The sequence below is a fragment of the Taurulus bubalis genome (assembly GCF_910589615.1).
Source record: "Taurulus bubalis genome assembly, chromosome: 5".
NCBI classification, from domain to species: domain Eukaryota; kingdom Metazoa; phylum Chordata; class Actinopteri; order Perciformes; family Cottidae; genus Taurulus; species Taurulus bubalis.
In genome coordinates this window covers 13,062,140-13,080,380 of record NC_136593.1, presented here as the reverse complement: position 1 = coordinate 13,080,380, position 18,241 = coordinate 13,062,140, and the positions used below count along the sequence as shown (strand labels likewise).

The 18,241-nt window shown below is 40.3% G+C and overlaps 1 protein-coding gene across 4 annotated transcripts; it reads right to left on the bottom strand.

The window, feature by feature from the left end:
* Positions 1–209: 209 nt before the first annotated feature.
* grm2b (glutamate receptor, metabotropic 2b) lies at positions 210–17,617 on the bottom strand (the record flags this gene model as incomplete). 4 transcript variants are annotated; one of them, XM_079218667.1, is made up of 5 exons in its annotated part: positions 210–283; positions 1,373–1,565; positions 4,317–5,380; positions 5,877–6,714; positions 17,108–17,617. In XM_079218667.1, the coding sequence occupies 5 exons, from the start codon at positions 17,615–17,617 to the stop codon at positions 210–212; spliced, it is 2,679 nt and encodes an 892-aa protein (XP_079074793.1). The 4 variants fall into 4 exon arrangements, with proteins under 4 accessions (XP_079074793.1, XP_079074794.1, XP_079074795.1 ...); XM_079218668.1 differs by having other exon boundaries at positions 1,367–1,565; positions 17,108–17,560; XM_079218669.1 differs by having other exon boundaries at positions 210–277; positions 1,367–1,565; positions 17,108–17,542.
* Positions 17,618–18,241: the final 624 nt, after the last annotated feature.

The following is an 18,241-nucleotide window of genomic DNA, read 5'->3' as shown; positions in this document are numbered from 1 at the left end:
TCTATACAAAAAGGCTTTACAATTGATACATACTGCTCGCTGTAGAAACATCGTTTAGCTTTCACAGTTAAGAATGAGCCTTGCCGCTGTCAGTCTACCAGACAGAGTTATCTCTCTGTAGCATGTGGGATGGCATGGGGGCTCTGTTTGATGGACGGGTGAGTAATGATGGGATGGTCTCTTGTGCTTGGAGAAGAAGAAGCTTTTTTTCACAAAGAGGACGTTGTAGAGTCCACTACCTCGCGGCCGTTACATACTGCTGGCACGTAGTTAGAGGCTGACCCTGGGAGAGGAAACACAGGGATGTATGCCAGGAAGAATTATTTAAATGTTGGCAAAAGTATGGAAATGGACAACAAGTGTCTTGTTAGGGTACAAAAATGTCAGCTTACATGCTCTCAGTGAAAGTAACTACATTTACGTATCGTATTCTACTTAAGTACAATTGTAAATGCTTCTGTTTTATTTACTGTATTTGACAGCTGCTTTGCTGGTTAAGACTTACAAAATATACAATCAGCTGATAAGATATGACACATTGTTACAGAGTAATCTTCTCACCAGTTATGCAGCTATAACAGTAAAATGATACATACACATGAATGCATCAGTAACAATAATCCAGTATATTATATAACAATTCAACAATCACAGAGGCAGTTTGTCTGCATAACACATACTTTTGTACTTTTACTTGCTTACTTTTACATTGTAATATTTCTACTTTTACTAAAGGAAAATGTCTAAATACATCCTCCATGAAATGGCTCTAAATCGTTACATCAAAACATATTTTAAGATGACTAAGATGTCATTTATCCAAGGTGAAGCAACAACAGTTAAACTAGCATTAACCCTTTTATTGCAAAGTTGTAGTTTGGACTAAAGACACTTTGAGCCATCATAGCTCTAAAAAAGGTACACTCAATGAAATGTAAATGTTTTGTGTCTTTGCTTATTTAAAAAAATCGGCACTGTGAATTAGTCAGTTTAATAATGAGCTTCAGATAAGACTTACTTATCCAACATGAACAGAAACATAATCACTGGATTTTAATTGCTTAACCACACTGACGGATGAAAAGAAGCATTACATATTGTCTGGTTTACATTTTTAAGGTTTGAGGTACAAAAATATTACAAGTGTATTTCAAGTTGCAATTCTTTGTTGATTGCATTGTAATTACTTGTATCCTATTTAAGAAACTTAAACTGTTGTAAGATATTAGAGTGCAGCTGAAATTGCCCCCCCAAAAAATGATATCATATAATCAACATTTGTGATGACATTTTCAGTCAGAAACATTCATTAACACAGATAGCTTCGTGCTTGTATTTACGATTTCTTGCTCGATTTAGTGGATACTAGTACCTTTAGAATAGCTGGAGCTCGGAGCGGAGGCAGAAGCAGACACGGTGGCACTGAAGCGGTTGGCTGTGACTCTCAGTGAGGCCACGTTCTTCTGGGGCTGAAACAGGATGATATGAACTTTGGGGGCGAAGAGGCAGCCGAGAACCACCGAACCACTCAGACTGACGGAGATGCACATGGTGGTGGTCTGCACCTGTGAGGAGACGGGGAGTGGTGACGAGGAATTCATCAGCCTGCACTTGGATTTCAACCTTTTGTCTTCAAAAGGACTAATGAAGTTTGTTCAAAGGCCACCTGGCCCTGGTACACACACACACACACACACACACACACACACACACACACACACACACACACACACACACACACTTCACGACCATGATCCAATCAGTTCACTCGCAGTTTGATTAGTTACTGGTGATCCTCAAATATTGAATCCAATAAGTAATTCCCTCTTGCTGCTGTGCCGAAATCATACAACCAATCACTACCAAACCAATCATGACCTCCATATCAAATATACACTGCACATCTAATGAGGTGTGCAGTGTCATCGTCATTTTATGTCAGATAATGTGCTTTAATGGCATTTGGTCGCTTTTAAATGAGCTAAATTTAGAGGATTTGTCCTAAATTTGCCCGAAGCTGTCGCATTATAAACAAAAACATAAATCCCTTGCGCCTGTTTCACGCATTTATTATTCTAGTATTATTAGCCACACTATTAGTTTCAGGTGTGTGTGTGTGTGTGTGTGTGTGTGTGTGTGTGTGTGTGTGTGGTTTTCAATTATGAATGTCAGCAATTCTAATTGTGTATCTGTATATGCATTAACATATGAGGGCATGAAGAAGAATGTGGAATAAGCACAGCTGGCTGTCCTGGAAAGTCAGGGCCTTGTTAGTCATATTTCAGCTGCTAATGTGAGCTGACTGCTGGGGTCATCTTCCAGAGCAGCCTCTCTTCCCACCCCACTGGTTACCCCTGCAGTCCAGGAACTTCTATTTGCAGAACCACAGCATGTAGTGAATCCCTTCTAAACATACCGCCCAACAACAACACTGCAAAAAAAAAGTCCTCATCAATCTAAACTCGAGCCTAAACAAAATAAAAAGCACCGCCAAGACTGTGGGTAATATTACTACACTTGTCTTTTGCCTGCAGCTCCTTATCTCTTTCAACCATGAAGCCGTTTCCATTTAACAGTTATTTCTACAAATAATTATGAATCAGCAGTAGGACACACTGCAGTGTTCTTACTTTAAAACTGACAGCAAAGAGAATGAGGTTACACTTTTAACTGTATTCAATACTCAGTGCCTTTTTAATATCTTATTGTATTTATATTATTTGTTTTATGTCTTTCTTTAATATATATCTTTATTGTTTTTCAACAGATATTTGTATTTTAATTTGGGTATAACTGCATATAATCAATTATTTTCACACTTTCCTTGTTTTTTATGATTCAGTATTTTAAATTACTGCAATTTTTCTTTCGAGAATCTATTTACAAATAAAGAATGTATGAATTAATGTAGAACTAATCAGAATATAGTGCACATACATCAGGAATTGACTATTTCTACAGCAATAATGTTGATCAAATAAGAAAATGAAATGGCTTTAGGTGAAGGAACATAAGGTAATATCTGTATCCATCTGTTAAACTTTGAGTTAATCATGATTCACTGAGCAACAAGGCTAGTTTCTCATTAGAATATTTATGTGATATCCAAGCCTAATTTGAAATGTAACAACTGAACTAACAACCATTAGCATTGGTGTCACACAGAAGCAAAGCATCAGGGTTTCTGTTGCAGTAGCAAACCTCTCATTCTTTCAATTACTGCTACTTCTTCATTACGAAGCCGTATATTGTACAATGCTAAGCCGATGTCATGAATCCCACTGAGGATCTGGGAAGGTAAAGGTTTTCGGTTCATGGTTTGCGTGTCTGGAAAGCTGATCACTACAGACATGAAAAACCTGAGGTATCCCATGATGATACACACTTGTGTGATCTAGACCTCCCCACATCTGTTTGCAAAACAGAGGCCTTGTTGCACACCATGACCAAATGCTGTGGCAGTGTCCTCGAGTCTGCCGAAGGCAGCGGCGCCCATAACTTACATGGTCCATCAGCTTTGTGGCCGTTGTTGTCTTACTTCTCTTTACACAGCTTGGATAAATACATTAATTTGTCCTTGCAGCTGTACATTTTATACTTGGAGAAAATAAAATTGTTGGCCTGCCGCAGCATTTCAAACAAGTTCAATAATAGTTATGCATATTCAGCCCATTTATTAAATGAGATGCAGGGTAAATGCAGCCTTTAGCCTTCGTGTAAAGGCTGAAGGGTGCAAAACTTTATTTTCTTGTCACAACTCTGCAGCAGTTATGTCATATTTCCTCAGACTGTTACAGGAGGCAGTGCCACTAAATGAGCCAGCACTCCATGTCCCTGTTTATCATTATTTTTACTACAGGCCATAACACTGCTTGGTGAGATCACCATAGCGTCAGTTGTGATTTTAGCATATTATAACCACAACGTTAATACATCTCCACAACTTCTTGTTTACATTTGAAATGTGTCATTTAGCATTTAGTAATGCCATGATTCTATGACTCCGTTTGACTGTCATCAATTATTTCTATATATTTGAGCCTGATCTGTCTCCAGTGTCTTTGTTCTTGTCTTGAAAGATCCTTCAGCACACATGAAATGAAAGCTCGCTCTTTCATGAGTCTGGGTGACGGTGATCAAATGGAATGTGAAAGTGACACCTTATTCTTTAGGAATGATAAACACACTGGGGATAGTCATTTATAGACGTCGTGTACATTATTCCACAACAGTGGCCTTAAGAAGTTTCTAGAAATATAAAGTATAATGATACTCGTACTCAGATGACATAATAAAGATATATTAGCGATAGTTACCCTGTAGTCACTGGCAGTGACATAGAAGATGGGCTGAAAAGCGAGCCAGATGATGCAGGTGGTGTACATGGTGAACCCGATGAACTTGGCCTCGTTGAAATTTTCAGGGCACTTTCGTGTCTTGAATGCGTAGACGGTGCAGAGGATGATGAGGATGCAGTTGTAGGTGAGTGACAAGAGCATGCTGGAGTCCCTGCTGCTGCACTTGAGGGTGACCACGTCTCTCCTCTCTGGGCCCACCTCTTTCCGAACCCCCGGCACCTCCACCAGCAGCCATATAACAGCCACCAGCAGCTGGCAGGAGATAAGAGCGCCGCAGATCGCGACTTGGGAGGCGGGGCTGATGAAGCGTGGCCGATGGGCTCCATCCTTCACCCCGCTGAAGATTCGAGCGATACGGTTGGTCTTGGTGAGAAGAGCCGAGTAACACACTGCGAATGAGGTGCCCAGGCCTAGTCGACGTAGGGTGCAAACGGCAGTGGAAGGTTTGGCGATGTAGATGAAAGTCATGAGGTAGCACATCAGCACTCCCAACAAGAGGATGTAAGAGAGTTCACGTCCACTTGCTTTAACCACAGGCGTCTCATTGTGCTTGAAGAACAGGCCCACTACCGACAGAGTACACATTATACCAAGGCAGGAGATGGTGACCGGCCCAATGGCCCACGCATCCTCCCACCGGATATATTCTTCAGGCAGATCATAGCAGCCAGTTAAGTTTGCCAGGGGCCACTGACCGAAGCTACAGTCCGCACAGGTGAATGCATCCTGCAGGTACTGGTAGGGCTGACAGGGGATGCAGATCCAGCAGCACACATCTCCGGGCTGCATGCTCTTCACCTCGTTCTTCCTGCAGGGGTCACTGCACTGGGAGGTGGGTGGTACGCGGCCTGGCCACGGTACCAGGCTGGTGTTCAGGGTCAGGTTTTGGTCCCAGTAGCCGACCTTTCTGTACACAAACTTTCCCTCTTCTTTGTGGTAATGAAAAATGTTGTAGCGGCTGATGCTGTCACCAAAAGAGTCAAAGCGCACCATGTTCTGTGTGTCTACAGGTCTGAATGGAGCTGGTAGGAAAAAATACATAAAAAAGGTTGATAGAAAAGAAAAAGAGGATACAATTGATTCTGTGATTGTGCTGATGTTAATCAGAGGTTTGAGTTGTCTCACTGAGTTGTGTATATATACAGAGCTATATAATTGTATTAAACATCAAACTACCACTGTTCTGGCATGTAATGCACTGCATGGCTGTAAATACTCAACATGGTCTCCTGCCATTGAAACTAAATGGCAGTCAATATCCACTATTCTCAGATTAATATGTTCCCCTCACACTGATTCATCCAAGCTAAGCCATTAATTATATTTGCTCATTGATTAATTACAAGGCCCTTTTCAGTGCTGCAGAGGAAATCATTTGATGTCTTAATCCAGTGACATTTGCAACCCCCCATTTGCCATTGAATTTAAATCCATTCTCAGCCATCTACAAAAAAAAAACACAATAATTCTTGTTATAGTGAAACGTTTGTATAAGTTTTCTTTTGATTCTGTGTTTACCTTCAAACTTGGTCTTCAAGATGAACTCCTTGTAGAACCTTTTGCCGTTACCTGGTTTCATGGCATCACAGACCTTGGATATGTTGGAGCACACAGCTTGTCTCATGTTGTGCAAAGCGTAGGCCATGGCATAGACTGCATTGACCACAAACATGATCTTGGACTCCTGCTCAAAAGTTCCGTCTCGGAGGCTGTGTTCACTGCAGCCTGGTTCCTGGAGGCTACAGCCAAAGCGGTGCTCCCAGAACTCTTTGAACCACGGGTTCCTTGTGTTGGTGTACGGGTTCAGCTTGGTGAAGTAGTCTTCAAACTCTCTAATTGGGTAGGAGGCCAGCTCGATGGTGAAAGCCATGTCCGCTGCCGTCTCGCTGCCCCTCACCACACTCTCCTGTGCTCCCCATCCATCGCTGGCCACCCAGATGAAGGTAGCGTTCATGCGAGCAGCAGACACCAGAAGCTCACGGGCGTCTTCACTGCGAGTAAACAGGATGACCACCTTGGCGTTGGACTTCTGCTGCAGAGCGCGGATCACATTATCATAGCCCTGGCGGTTCATGGTGCGGCTTACCTTGGCTGAAGTGGCGATGCAGACTTGGCGAGTGCGGGCCTCTTGCTGGAAGGCGTCAATGCCAGTCTCACCATAGTCGCCTTCTGATGCTACTGTCGACACGTAGGTCCAGTTGAAGTAACGCAGGATCTCTGCCATGGCCTTGGCCTGGTAGAAGTCAGGGGGTACAGTGCGGGCAAAGTAATCATAGCGGGTCTTGTCGCTCAGCTTTGAACTGGTGGAGGCATAGCTGATCTGAGGGATCTGGAACAATCGCAGGAGGTTAGCCACCTGGTGAAAGAGAGGAAACATATTTCATGAGGTCACCAACAATTGGATACAGTGTCATAGTAGGGAGCAGTGTGAACCATGGCTAAGAATCAAGAATCAATTGAAGGATTTTGTTGCTACATGGTAATAATCACTTAACACACATATATATATATACACAGTAATGTTTTATTAATAATATATATATATATATATACATATATATATATATATATATACAATATATACACACACATATGGCTATATATATGTATATTATATTATTAATAAAACATTGATTCTAACCACTTTAACAGAGTGATACAGTAGCAGATTCTTGTGCAGCTGGCAAGTATAATAATTGATAATTGAATGTTACAACATTCATGTGGTTTAAATGGTATGACAATAGCCAACAATTGTGAGTGCAGTAAGGTCATATTGTAATAATAATCTCAGAATGTACTGGTATTGTGATAACCATCTTTAAAATTGACTTCTTCACAAAATGCCGCACTGCTACATTTCAAATTCCTCAAGTCTTGTTAAACCTTTTTGCTTCTCAGCTTGTAGATATCCATCTGTTTGTAGGTGAAGTGGAGCCATGAAAGGGCAGAGTTGCTGTCTGATGTGCTTCAGCTCTGTGGCGGAGACTGGCGGTGGAAACAGCGACAATTCAATGTTCCTCCGTCTCAAACTGTTTACTCTGTCAGGGATCCACATCACAAGCAGCTCATGCATCAAATCCCCTCCCAAAGACTGCCAGATAACAATAGCAACAATGGCACAGATAAGAATTGTATCAGCGTGTTGCTCCTGTTTCTTCGAGTTAAAGCCATTCTGTCAAGTCATTAAAGTCTCATGACAGATTCTGCCAGTGATGAGGCCCACCTACAGCCACCCAGACATCCATATTGATTTCATTCTGGAGATGATACTTGGTGGTGCTGAGTTCAACAGGGTTGGATGATAATCTTTGACTGAAAACTCAGCGAGGCATCCGTGTTGGACACGGGCCTGCAGAAATAATAGTGTTAGAGTAACATAAATTCATGGCAATTATTTTCCCACACTGCATTGCAGAGTTAACTATAACAGAGAGCTAGTGAAAATATGTCATTTTTCAGGATTCCTCATGAGACGCTGTGATGATGAGTGAATACCCATGAGCTTCACTATGACTACCTCCTCCCTCTGGGATCATTGTTTGCCTGGAGGCTTCCCAAACAATGGCATCCCCATGGTGGTAATTGGAACCTTCCATAGTCACACTAAGTCGCATTAAAAGTATCATTCTTTGTTACATCTTTTTCGAGAAATAAGTATTTTCTGTGATATTATTGGAGCTCAATTGTCTGCATGTAGTGCATGCCCTGAACATGTTATTCAATAATATTTTTTAGTCACGCTGGTGAAAACGTCTCTATTGGTCCATAATCATGGTCAAGACTTCAACATCTGAAAAAACCTGTTGGATAGATTTGGTACATTCGTGTCCCCCAAAGGTGAATTGTAGTAACTTGGGTGATCCGATAACTTTCATCTAGCGCTACCATCGCTATTGATTATTTTAGTCCAATATTTTGTTTAATGACCAAACCAATGATTCCTTTCAGCTTCATATGTATTCGCTAAATTTCTAATGTTAGCTAGCTAAGACGCTACTCTTTTAAATATGTATCTCATCAAAGTTCAATCTTAGTATAATATAATATACAAAATACGGTATAATCTAACAAAAAGGATTAGAATATTAACATGAAAAAATCTCATTCAAGAACAGATGTTAAAATAATTAGGAAATAAACAAAGGTACAATATCTTATTCAACTGTTATTTAACTGTTAAACTAAGATGGTGAACACTGTCATTGTTAGCATTAGCATGCTGATGTTAGCATTTAACTCAAAGAACCGCTGTGCTACAGTCTAGCTACAACCTCCCAAAGCTGCATTTACTTTCCACTTCCTTCCTTTTCTTGCATTGCTCTCTCTGATAGCACAATTCTCCCCTATGTCACGTTCCCATTGTCATTGCAATGGCCAGCCTTATTATAAAGTGAAGCATCTGTAAGCATGCATTACTGGACTCAGACAAACAGAGAAGACTACTTTGCATTGACTATGCAATGCAAACATTCTGCTTTGCCCAGAAATTACTGACATTAACCCTGATTTGCGAGCGGCCGTGTGCTTCACCTCCTTCAGCTAAAACACCCTACAGACGAGAGCCAGCAGGAAATACAGGCGCACTACAAGTTCTTGAGGGGATGAATGAAGTAAATATGATGTATTTAGACAAGCACACTGCACCCGGCAGTAGTCCTATCCACTGTTTATAGCAGAATATAGGGCAGAGGTCTCATCCAATTACCCACTGAGAGAAGGATTTCCCTTGTTCATGTATGGGGAGCAGGACTAGAGCCCTGCATTTACTGATTAATTTATGTTCCCTGGGATATATATATATATATATATATATATATATATATATATATATATATATATATATATATATATATATATACATACATATAGTATTTTGTATACAGCAGAGTATGAGCAGCCACAGCGAGTCAGTCAGTCAGTCACACTTGCATAGTAATAAGGTAGTTTCCTCCTACAGGATTTTTAGACAGGCTTTTGGCCTTCATCAGTAGATTCTTGCAGAAGCTTGACAGCGCACCTTTCAGGACGTTACTGGAGTGTGTGACAGTAACCGTCTGTTCGTCGTCGTTTGGTATTTCCCTCTCGCTCTCTCCATCGACAAGTGAGATAAGTGCACAACACACAGTATTGGCTCAGGCGTATCATAATGTACATTTTCTCTCAAACGCCCAAAACTCCAAACTTGCATTCTATTTCTTAATTAAATCCCTCCACTGTAGATGGTACAAGCTTTGCAGACACTTTGACTGACACTAATTCATTCAAGACTCCCATTAAGCTAAATCATAGCCAATACATAGCTAGAACAGTAGACTTGACTGGATCCTGAACACATCAAGACACAGCCCCCTTTAGCTTGTTTGGATCACAACTGCAGGATGTGGAGACACCAATTAGGTGTTCTTCACGGTCCACTGGTTTGAAATCCAAAAGAGGTTCCCAAATATGGCATGCTGTATCTTAGACCACAGTATCTAAAATAATTCATGACAGAGGTAAATGAGGTAAATTCGCGCCACAGTTTCCCTGTATAAGAAGCTCTGATTGGATTTTAAAGGCACTTCTTGCATATATCTCCATATTAACTACATGAAGTAATACGTTTTTATATCATTACTCCGAATAATGTGTATTGGTAGTTCCCAGTGTCTATGTGAGATAAAGTATTTACAACTACATATAAGGAATGGCAAAATATGCAAATCATTGCATTAATTAGATGAATTACCTCATTAGCATTGCAGGTTATATCTAATATAAACCCAAAGTAGAAGTTATGAATGCCTTCTTCCCTTCAGTGTTCCTTCAGTGTAGTGGGCCAGTTTGCTAATGTTTCCCCACACAGAAAAGAAATTGCGTTCTTTTTCTGTGATTCGACTTCCTTTTATTAAATTACATTTAGGAATATGTATGCATAGATCACACTGCATTGTAACTCTTGATCAGTTATATTTTATTAGATATTTAATTGTATTATTCTAGATCATATTTCTGTGTCTTTTTACATTGTTATTCAGTGCTCATCCTAAATCTCATTTTGAGACACGTGTAATGTGCGAGCAATATTTATGACATCACTAAGTTTAGAAACTGATTTTAGTCCAGTTTGCAACTGGTGAACATTCAGAGACGAGACATACTAAGTGAAGTAGTCTTTTCTAAATGAAGGAAATTAGCATATTCACATACTCAGGAGGAGAAGTAATGTAGTTTTAAGAATTTTCACATATTCACACCATACCAGACACACATTATGATTCAAAGCAGCATTTTCTTTAACATGACTGGAGGGGATCTTTAAATAAAAAGATGCGTTTATTCGCGCCACCAAGAAAACATTTATGAGGATCCCATTTATAATTCCCTGAGCTTTCTCCCTCACTTTTAGCACCGTATTTACACTTCTCTATGTCCCCTCTGTGTCACAAGCCTCCAAGAGATGTTTTACATGAAGAACACCTCCTGCATGAACAACATATAATGTGTGCTTAATGCTTACAGGGTGCAGTGATTAAGTCTAGTCACATATGGGGTTGCACTTATCTGTGAATTTTTACAGCAATATCTAAACGTGTCAAAGAAGGTGGATTGCATTGCGCTCTGATATTTCAAGGACAAAGTGAATGAGAAAGTATAGTGATACTGGTGATATGTGTGTCAATATCTGTTCAGTCAATATCGTTATAATGTAATCAATTGACTACATGCAAATACACGTTTAAAGTTCCTCGTCTTTAGAGCGTATGAATCCATAAGCTGTAGCTGAGTCTGAGTACAAGATGCACCACAAGGAGCAGTATTATAGGATTCCAGGCATGAAAGAAAGATATGAGACAGCTGGAACATGGGCAATCTCTTACTCATGTGTCTGTCATGATTTCTTCAACATGGAAAGTCCATCTGTATGTCCCAGCGGCCCCTGTCAAGCTGAGCCCTCCAGTAGATACAGTAGATGGCATGCCGAGTGAAAGTTCAGGATGTACAGTGCACCAGACCTGCCACTTACCAAAGGTTCAGAAATACAAGTTATGCATAATGGATATGATGCACATTGCTACCAAGTTTGGTATACTGTATTTGAATTGTATGAGTGAAATTTGACTGCTGAAAATTACCAGCAAAAACTTAATTACAAAAATAAATATCCTGTGTGAATCATATTGCATAAGTACTTCCTATACTGTGCATATGTAACGACAATGCAAACAAATGGTAAATGTACCTGTACTTGTACAGCACTTTTCTAGACTTCCAACCACTCAAAGCTACATATCATCATTCACACACTGATGGGCGGAGCTACCATGCAATGTGCCACCTGACCAACATTCACACACCATAGCTATGGTGTGTGAATGTTAGAATGTTGGTATCACAGCTATGGGAGCCACTTGGGGTTAGGTGTCTTGCCCAAGGACACATCGACATGGACTAGCAGAGCCGGGGATCGAACCGCCAATCCTTTAATTGAAGTACGACCCTGTTCCACCACTGAGCAGTTGCCCCTGTACAAGGTACATTGGCCAAAGATGAACCACAACATCTTTATTGATGGTTACTGAAGCCAAATTCATTCAAGTGCACTGTAGTTGAAATGGAGTTTAACAAATTTCACAATCTCAATGTTTGTTCTCAGTGTAGTTTTTTCAAAATGTCATTTCATTCCAAAAATAAACACAGATGTTGGACAAAGAGCAGCCCAGATTATCTGTGCCAGGCTTGTGTTGGGTCCAATTTAGGAACAATCTAGTTCAATTTCTGAAGATGGGAATATATATATATATATATATATATATATATATATATATATATATATATATATATATATATATATATATATATATATATAAGTATGTATAATACTATGAAAATACATCTTGAAAGGGAAAGGGATCTTGAGAGAAGAAACATTTCTATGAAACAGAGTTGACCCAAGTGGGGACATTTTTGGCCTGATTTTGAAATTGTAATCTCATCTGAGGTATTGTTTGATGAAGGCGAGGCAAGGCACATTTCTTTATTTAAGTGAACTCGATATGTGCTGCATTCACACCCCCCTACCCGAACCCCCTCACACACACACACACACACACACACACACACACACACACACACACACACACACACACACACACACACACACACACACACACACACATACATACAACAAACGCCTAAACAAATAACATGATCTTCAAATGCACATGTACAAACAGATATGTTTCATACATAAGCTCATACTGCATATATTCATGCCTGTGTGTCAGAGCTGGGACTTAATATTACAGCTTGTATAGCTGGGATTGCAGCAGCAGGAAGAAATGTGTGTTGATCTGCTTGCATGCGCTGTTTGAAGAGAAGACAATTCTTCGCATTAAACTTACATCTATTATTTCCTCCCACCAGTGAAACAATGCTCAGCACAAGGGCGACCTTTCGAACCACTCGCAAGTACAAGGATACATCTTGAGAAAAATGTTCCACTTTATCAACTGCTTAGCTTGAAACATTGAAATATCACTTCTAGCCTCTAGCTAGCTATGAAATAAACTTGATAAGTTTAATCATTTTTCACCATTATTGAGACTGGAGCGCAGTGCTTCTGTCACACAACATTCTAAATAGCAGGCACAGGTTCAGAGGAACTGATCATTTATTCCTGTGATACCATGTGAAAAAAACAAAAGCTCTTTGACAAGATGAAGGGAAGTGCTTCAAGAAATCGATAGGCTATAGCAATATCATTGACCATGTGGGTCCTGACTCTAACCAACCTTCCAATCATTACAATGTTTCCCTTCACTTTGAATGACATTCTGGTGTGCTAATTAGGGAGCTGTCTGCTCTGAATGTGCAAAAATGTAGGAGTCTAGGAGTGAAGAAGAAGAAGAAGAAGAAGAAGAAGAAGAAGAAGAAGAAGAAGAAGAAGAAGAAGAAGAAGAAGAGAGGGGGGATTGGAAGGGGGATGCAGCTATAATATCACATGAAAAACAAGACCCTTTTGAAGTTAACACCGAAGCAGGATTTTTTTTTTTTTCAGCCGACGCAATCTGTGAAGTGGGAAACACAATAAAGATAGAGCCCTCTCCAGTTCATCTGCAAGACACATAAAAAGACTTAATAAAGCGCCGCAAACCAAAAATATTAAACATCAATATATTGCAGGACAGATATGAACTCTTATAACCTCACATTGTTGAGGGCCTTCCCAGCAGCCTCAGCAGCTATTTGACAGTTTGTCTAATGGTTTTAAAGGAGTTAGTGATTTTCGAGTGTATGTTTTAGAATATTATATTTTGTGGTACTAGGACTTCAATAACTATCATCTGAAGGGAGAATGGCTCATACAGTATGTATTAGAGATAGGCAGCCCTGCAATGATTTCACAGTTCTTTAGTGATTATAAGCACAAATATACTTGATTTGTCCTCTTTGTGTGCATGTGTGTTGAATTATTTAAGGATGTGTGCAACAGTTTCAGTGTCGCTCTGAGCTTAAAGTTATTTGCACAAAGTCCACGTTGAATATAAAGTTGCAATTATGCCTCTAAGCAGATTTCAGCTTTTTTACCGTGCGAATGTAAAAGTATTGTGGCTTGTGAATTGGAAGATAATGTTATTTTTGCATTAGTGTGGGTATAGTTCAGAATGGTTTTATTGTTCTTTTTTTTCATTATGGCTCTACGTGGCTGGGTTAAATTCATAACTGTAGAACGTGTAGGCTGATAGGACTGAGTCATCTTTCATCATGGTCCATTCTATATAGCTAACATCCCAGATGGCAATAAAGACTGTTTTCAACAAAAATTAGACAGTGAGAAGACCACAGGGACGGCAATATACACCAGAATGAGCAAGAAGATGATGAAAGCCTCCAAATATTGCCAGGCTAATTATAAAAGAATCCTTTTGAGGCTGAAGAGAAACTGGCTCGTCTCCCACCATCTTTCCCACATCTCGTCCTTGGCCCCAGTCGCAGGCAGCGTCCGCCTCCTCTCCACACGCAGGTGGACACGTCCTCGCCAGCCAATGGAGATGCACCCCCCAGATGGGAAAAGCAGCGACTCTCAAAGTCACATCCCTGGCACTTGTCTTGCTCAGTTTTAAAACGCTCCTCCATCTCCGCAAAGTGCTTCTCTGGGATAAATAGGGACTGTGTAAATCAGTGACCTCTCAAAAAAATCCCACCACGGGCTTCTCGACGCTCTCACGGCTCGATTCATTAAAAGAGCTCAGAAAGTGAAGAGCGCCCACAAAGAGGCTGTTGAGCGAAGTGACAGTCGAGGTATGTATTCAAATTCATACAAAAACACTCAAAAGCAGTGACTGTGTGAGACTCATTCAGAGTGAGACACACACACACACACACACACACGCACACGCACACGCACGCACGCACACACACACACAGTCCTTTTCATGCCTCTTAAAAACATGCTGTTCTTTTATCAAAGCCTTGCAACTAACGTTACTGGAGGAGAAGATCTTTCACTTCTTTCTAAGAGAAGAAGCCCTGTGTTTACAGGCTTTAAATGATTCCAACATGGTAAGGTGGGCATCCTCCGTCCATTTTGTCTGAACGTGATCTTCATTCAGCTTCAGCACGCTGACAAGAAGCACTCTTTACTGCTGATTCCTGGCAAACTTCTCAAAGGTTGGATCCTATTCTGACGTCGTTTTAGCAGATGTTACAAGGGAACCACTGTCAACAAGGCTGCAGCATTTTACCTTATTCAAACAATCAGGGATTCCCCTATATAACTATATGAGGTATGAGATATAAAATACAAATACAATTGTTATACTTCAAAAGGAGAATGATTAAATATTTGTTTTACATATAAAGAAAATCAGTATACTTGAACATATTCAGAGGTTGTTTAAAGGAGTATTTTGACACTGAGAAAAAAAAGCCCATTTGCTTTCTTTCTAGGGGTTAGTTGCGGAGAATATACTGTTATATTTGTATGCTAATGTTTGGGGTTAGCTACAGCTGTGAGATTGTTAGCTTAGCTAGTTCAGTACATAACACCCTGCAACAACAATACGTTGTTTTTCCCTGAGGCTTTTGTATGAATTATACACACTTTAACATGTATGAAATATTGTTATTGTTATTAAGTGTTTGTTTTTTTACTTTGGGACAGAGCCGGTGTAGCTGTTTCCCAATTATTTCAGTCTTCATGCTAAGCTAGGCTAACCTTCCTCTTGCTGTAGTTTCGTATTAACAGGGCTCTCAAGTTTTTAAGACAGGTAAGAGTGACATCTCTCTTTCTCTCTCATGTGTGACAATGTCCAGCATTAGTCATGCTATGTGTGTAATAGTTGCACACAGCGCATGTTTGAATTAACTCTGACCTTTTCAATGGATGCAAATTGTGCAAAGTGTTTCCCATCATGTATGTTGCCAAAACAAACATGATATCCTTTGTGTTCTAATAAGGGTTATTGTGGAAGAGAAGGATTGTCTAGATCTGTCGTGGATTCTGCCTTTTGGGCATTATTTAAGTGTCGTTTAAACATGCAGCTTGTAATCCTCACTCTTTAACGTGATTAAATTGTAACATTTGAACAAGCCACTCTGAAGTGTCCCTCAGTGTGATGTCATATCAAATTAGGGAGCAGGGTCAGTGACATTACCAGTCAAACTCAGTAGTAGATTTATCAGAGATGGGTGTGGAGCACTGGAAACCAAATGTTTTTTTGTGGAATTGAAAAATTTGTGGTGGAAAAGATGTCCATTATAGACATAACAATTTAAACCTATGTGAACGCAATGACGTCTACGTGACTAAAGCATTAAGTGCGGCCACATACTCTGTTAATACAAATTATCTTTACATGCGTATAGGTTACTTTTCCAAAGTGTTGTTACATATTAAAAGATAGAGTTTAATCTGTGTGTGTGTGTGTGTGTGTGTGCGTGTTTATAATTAATGTGTTTTGAAACTGAATAATACCTACACACTTTATCTCACCAACAGTCAGTGCATCATGTTAATTATGGCGTATGAGGGCAATCTGAATAAATTAATTATGCTCAGATGCATCGCCTTTGGCAACCTTTCATGTGTGTGTGTGTGTGTGTGTGTGTGTGTGTGTGTGTGTGCGTGCGCGTGTGTTAAAAGGTCAGTTTTGTTTGCCAGGCGTAAAGGAAGTTGCTGACAAAGTGATGGACGTCCCATGTGAAACCTCTGGCTCGGTAAAATCTGAGATGCAAGGCAATTTCAGTAATAATCTGTATTATTGGAAGTGTAATGTGTGAGTAAATGAGATTGCTAATCAAGTATGCAAATTTGTATGTCCATCCCCAAGTATCAGAACTAAACTCTGGATCAATTAAGAGTGGGAAAAGGTTCTTCAAGTTGCAAAATATTAGCAAAATACCTACAATAAAAAAACCATTGGAATATTTGCATTCACAAATAAGCTATTTAAAAGTAGAAGTAAATATCCAGATTAACCATTGGGACTTTGGTTTGGTGATTTTATAAATAAAACAGCAATGTGACACCTACCTACTAAACTCAAATCCAAACAAAGAAAGCCCAACCCTACTGACCAGCCTGGTCTCACCAAATGGTGAAACTACACACAATTTGGAAGTCATTTAGCGTGCTACATGGATTCTGCAAATGTCCAATGCCAATTCTTTCTTTATGCATAATCTCTGCATTGCAACTATAATTACAGTGAGGGGAAAGGTTGTGTATATTTCTTGTGAGATAACTTAATTTGATCATTTACCTGAATGGAAACGTCACTGTATGATCCTCCGATGACCCCAGAGATGGCAAGTGGAACCTCATTTTGAACGGGTCTGGAGCCATCAGGGCAGATGAAGCCTGGGTCGTGTACCTTAGTGAGGGACGCCCTGACAAAATCAAGGGACTGCTCCAGTGCATATGTGTCCTTCGAGCAAGTGTCCAGAATGTGGGCCCCCAGCTGGAGTCCGGGAAGGATGCGGTCGCTGGAGTTAATCTCATCAAGTGCCAGCAGCATGGCTTCCAGCCTCTGGATCCCTCTCTCCTTGTTGATCTTACCACAGTCCTCCATCCCCTCACCTTTATGGTGAACCGGGAACAAGCCTCCAATCACCAAGTCCCCGTCCATGATGATCTCACGTTTGGTCACGGCTGGTAATCTGGAGATGTTGGGCAGGACTCCCGGTATCAGCAGCTCCAGCAGGAGCACGAGCAGAGGCCAATGATGGGCATAATTAGCCAACAACCTGGGGCAGAGCACAACCCCCAGCATGGCAGGATCAGGTAGCAGGGTTCAGCTGGTGGACGTAGAGAGGAGGAGAGGTTTACAGAGTCTGGAGGCCGATTGCTGTCAAGTCTTCTCTCAGTGGGTGCAGCATGTTTGATATTTCCTGAGTGAATGAAAGGAAACACTAATTACCCAGTTAATCAAGCATGAAGTGCATTTGACAAATATATCCATCCATCCATCTCTCTATCTGTCTATCTATCTTTGCAAAACATAAATACATTTAAATCAATGAAGAATTAAACAGAGCTACAAAACAGAATAATAACATGACTGTATGTCTCAAAATGTCCATTACTGGCGCCCACTAACAGCAACTTCTTTTAGCCTTTTTGTCTAAAATTTTCATTAGTGCTGTTACCGTTTCATAGTTTCACCCACAGGTTTATTCAAACACATGAAACAGTCACCCAAGGCATAAAGCGGTATAAAAGAAGCCAGTGTATATCAAAACTTTCGTTGCAAGTGCTTTATTACTGTTTTCTTATTGATTTTTTCCTTTTTTTTTCTCAGCCTAATGCGATCTATAGAAATGTTACAGACGGATAATGCTATTGCAGTATAGGACCGTATACACCCGGGACTCAGACTGTGTTGTCAGGAGGCTGA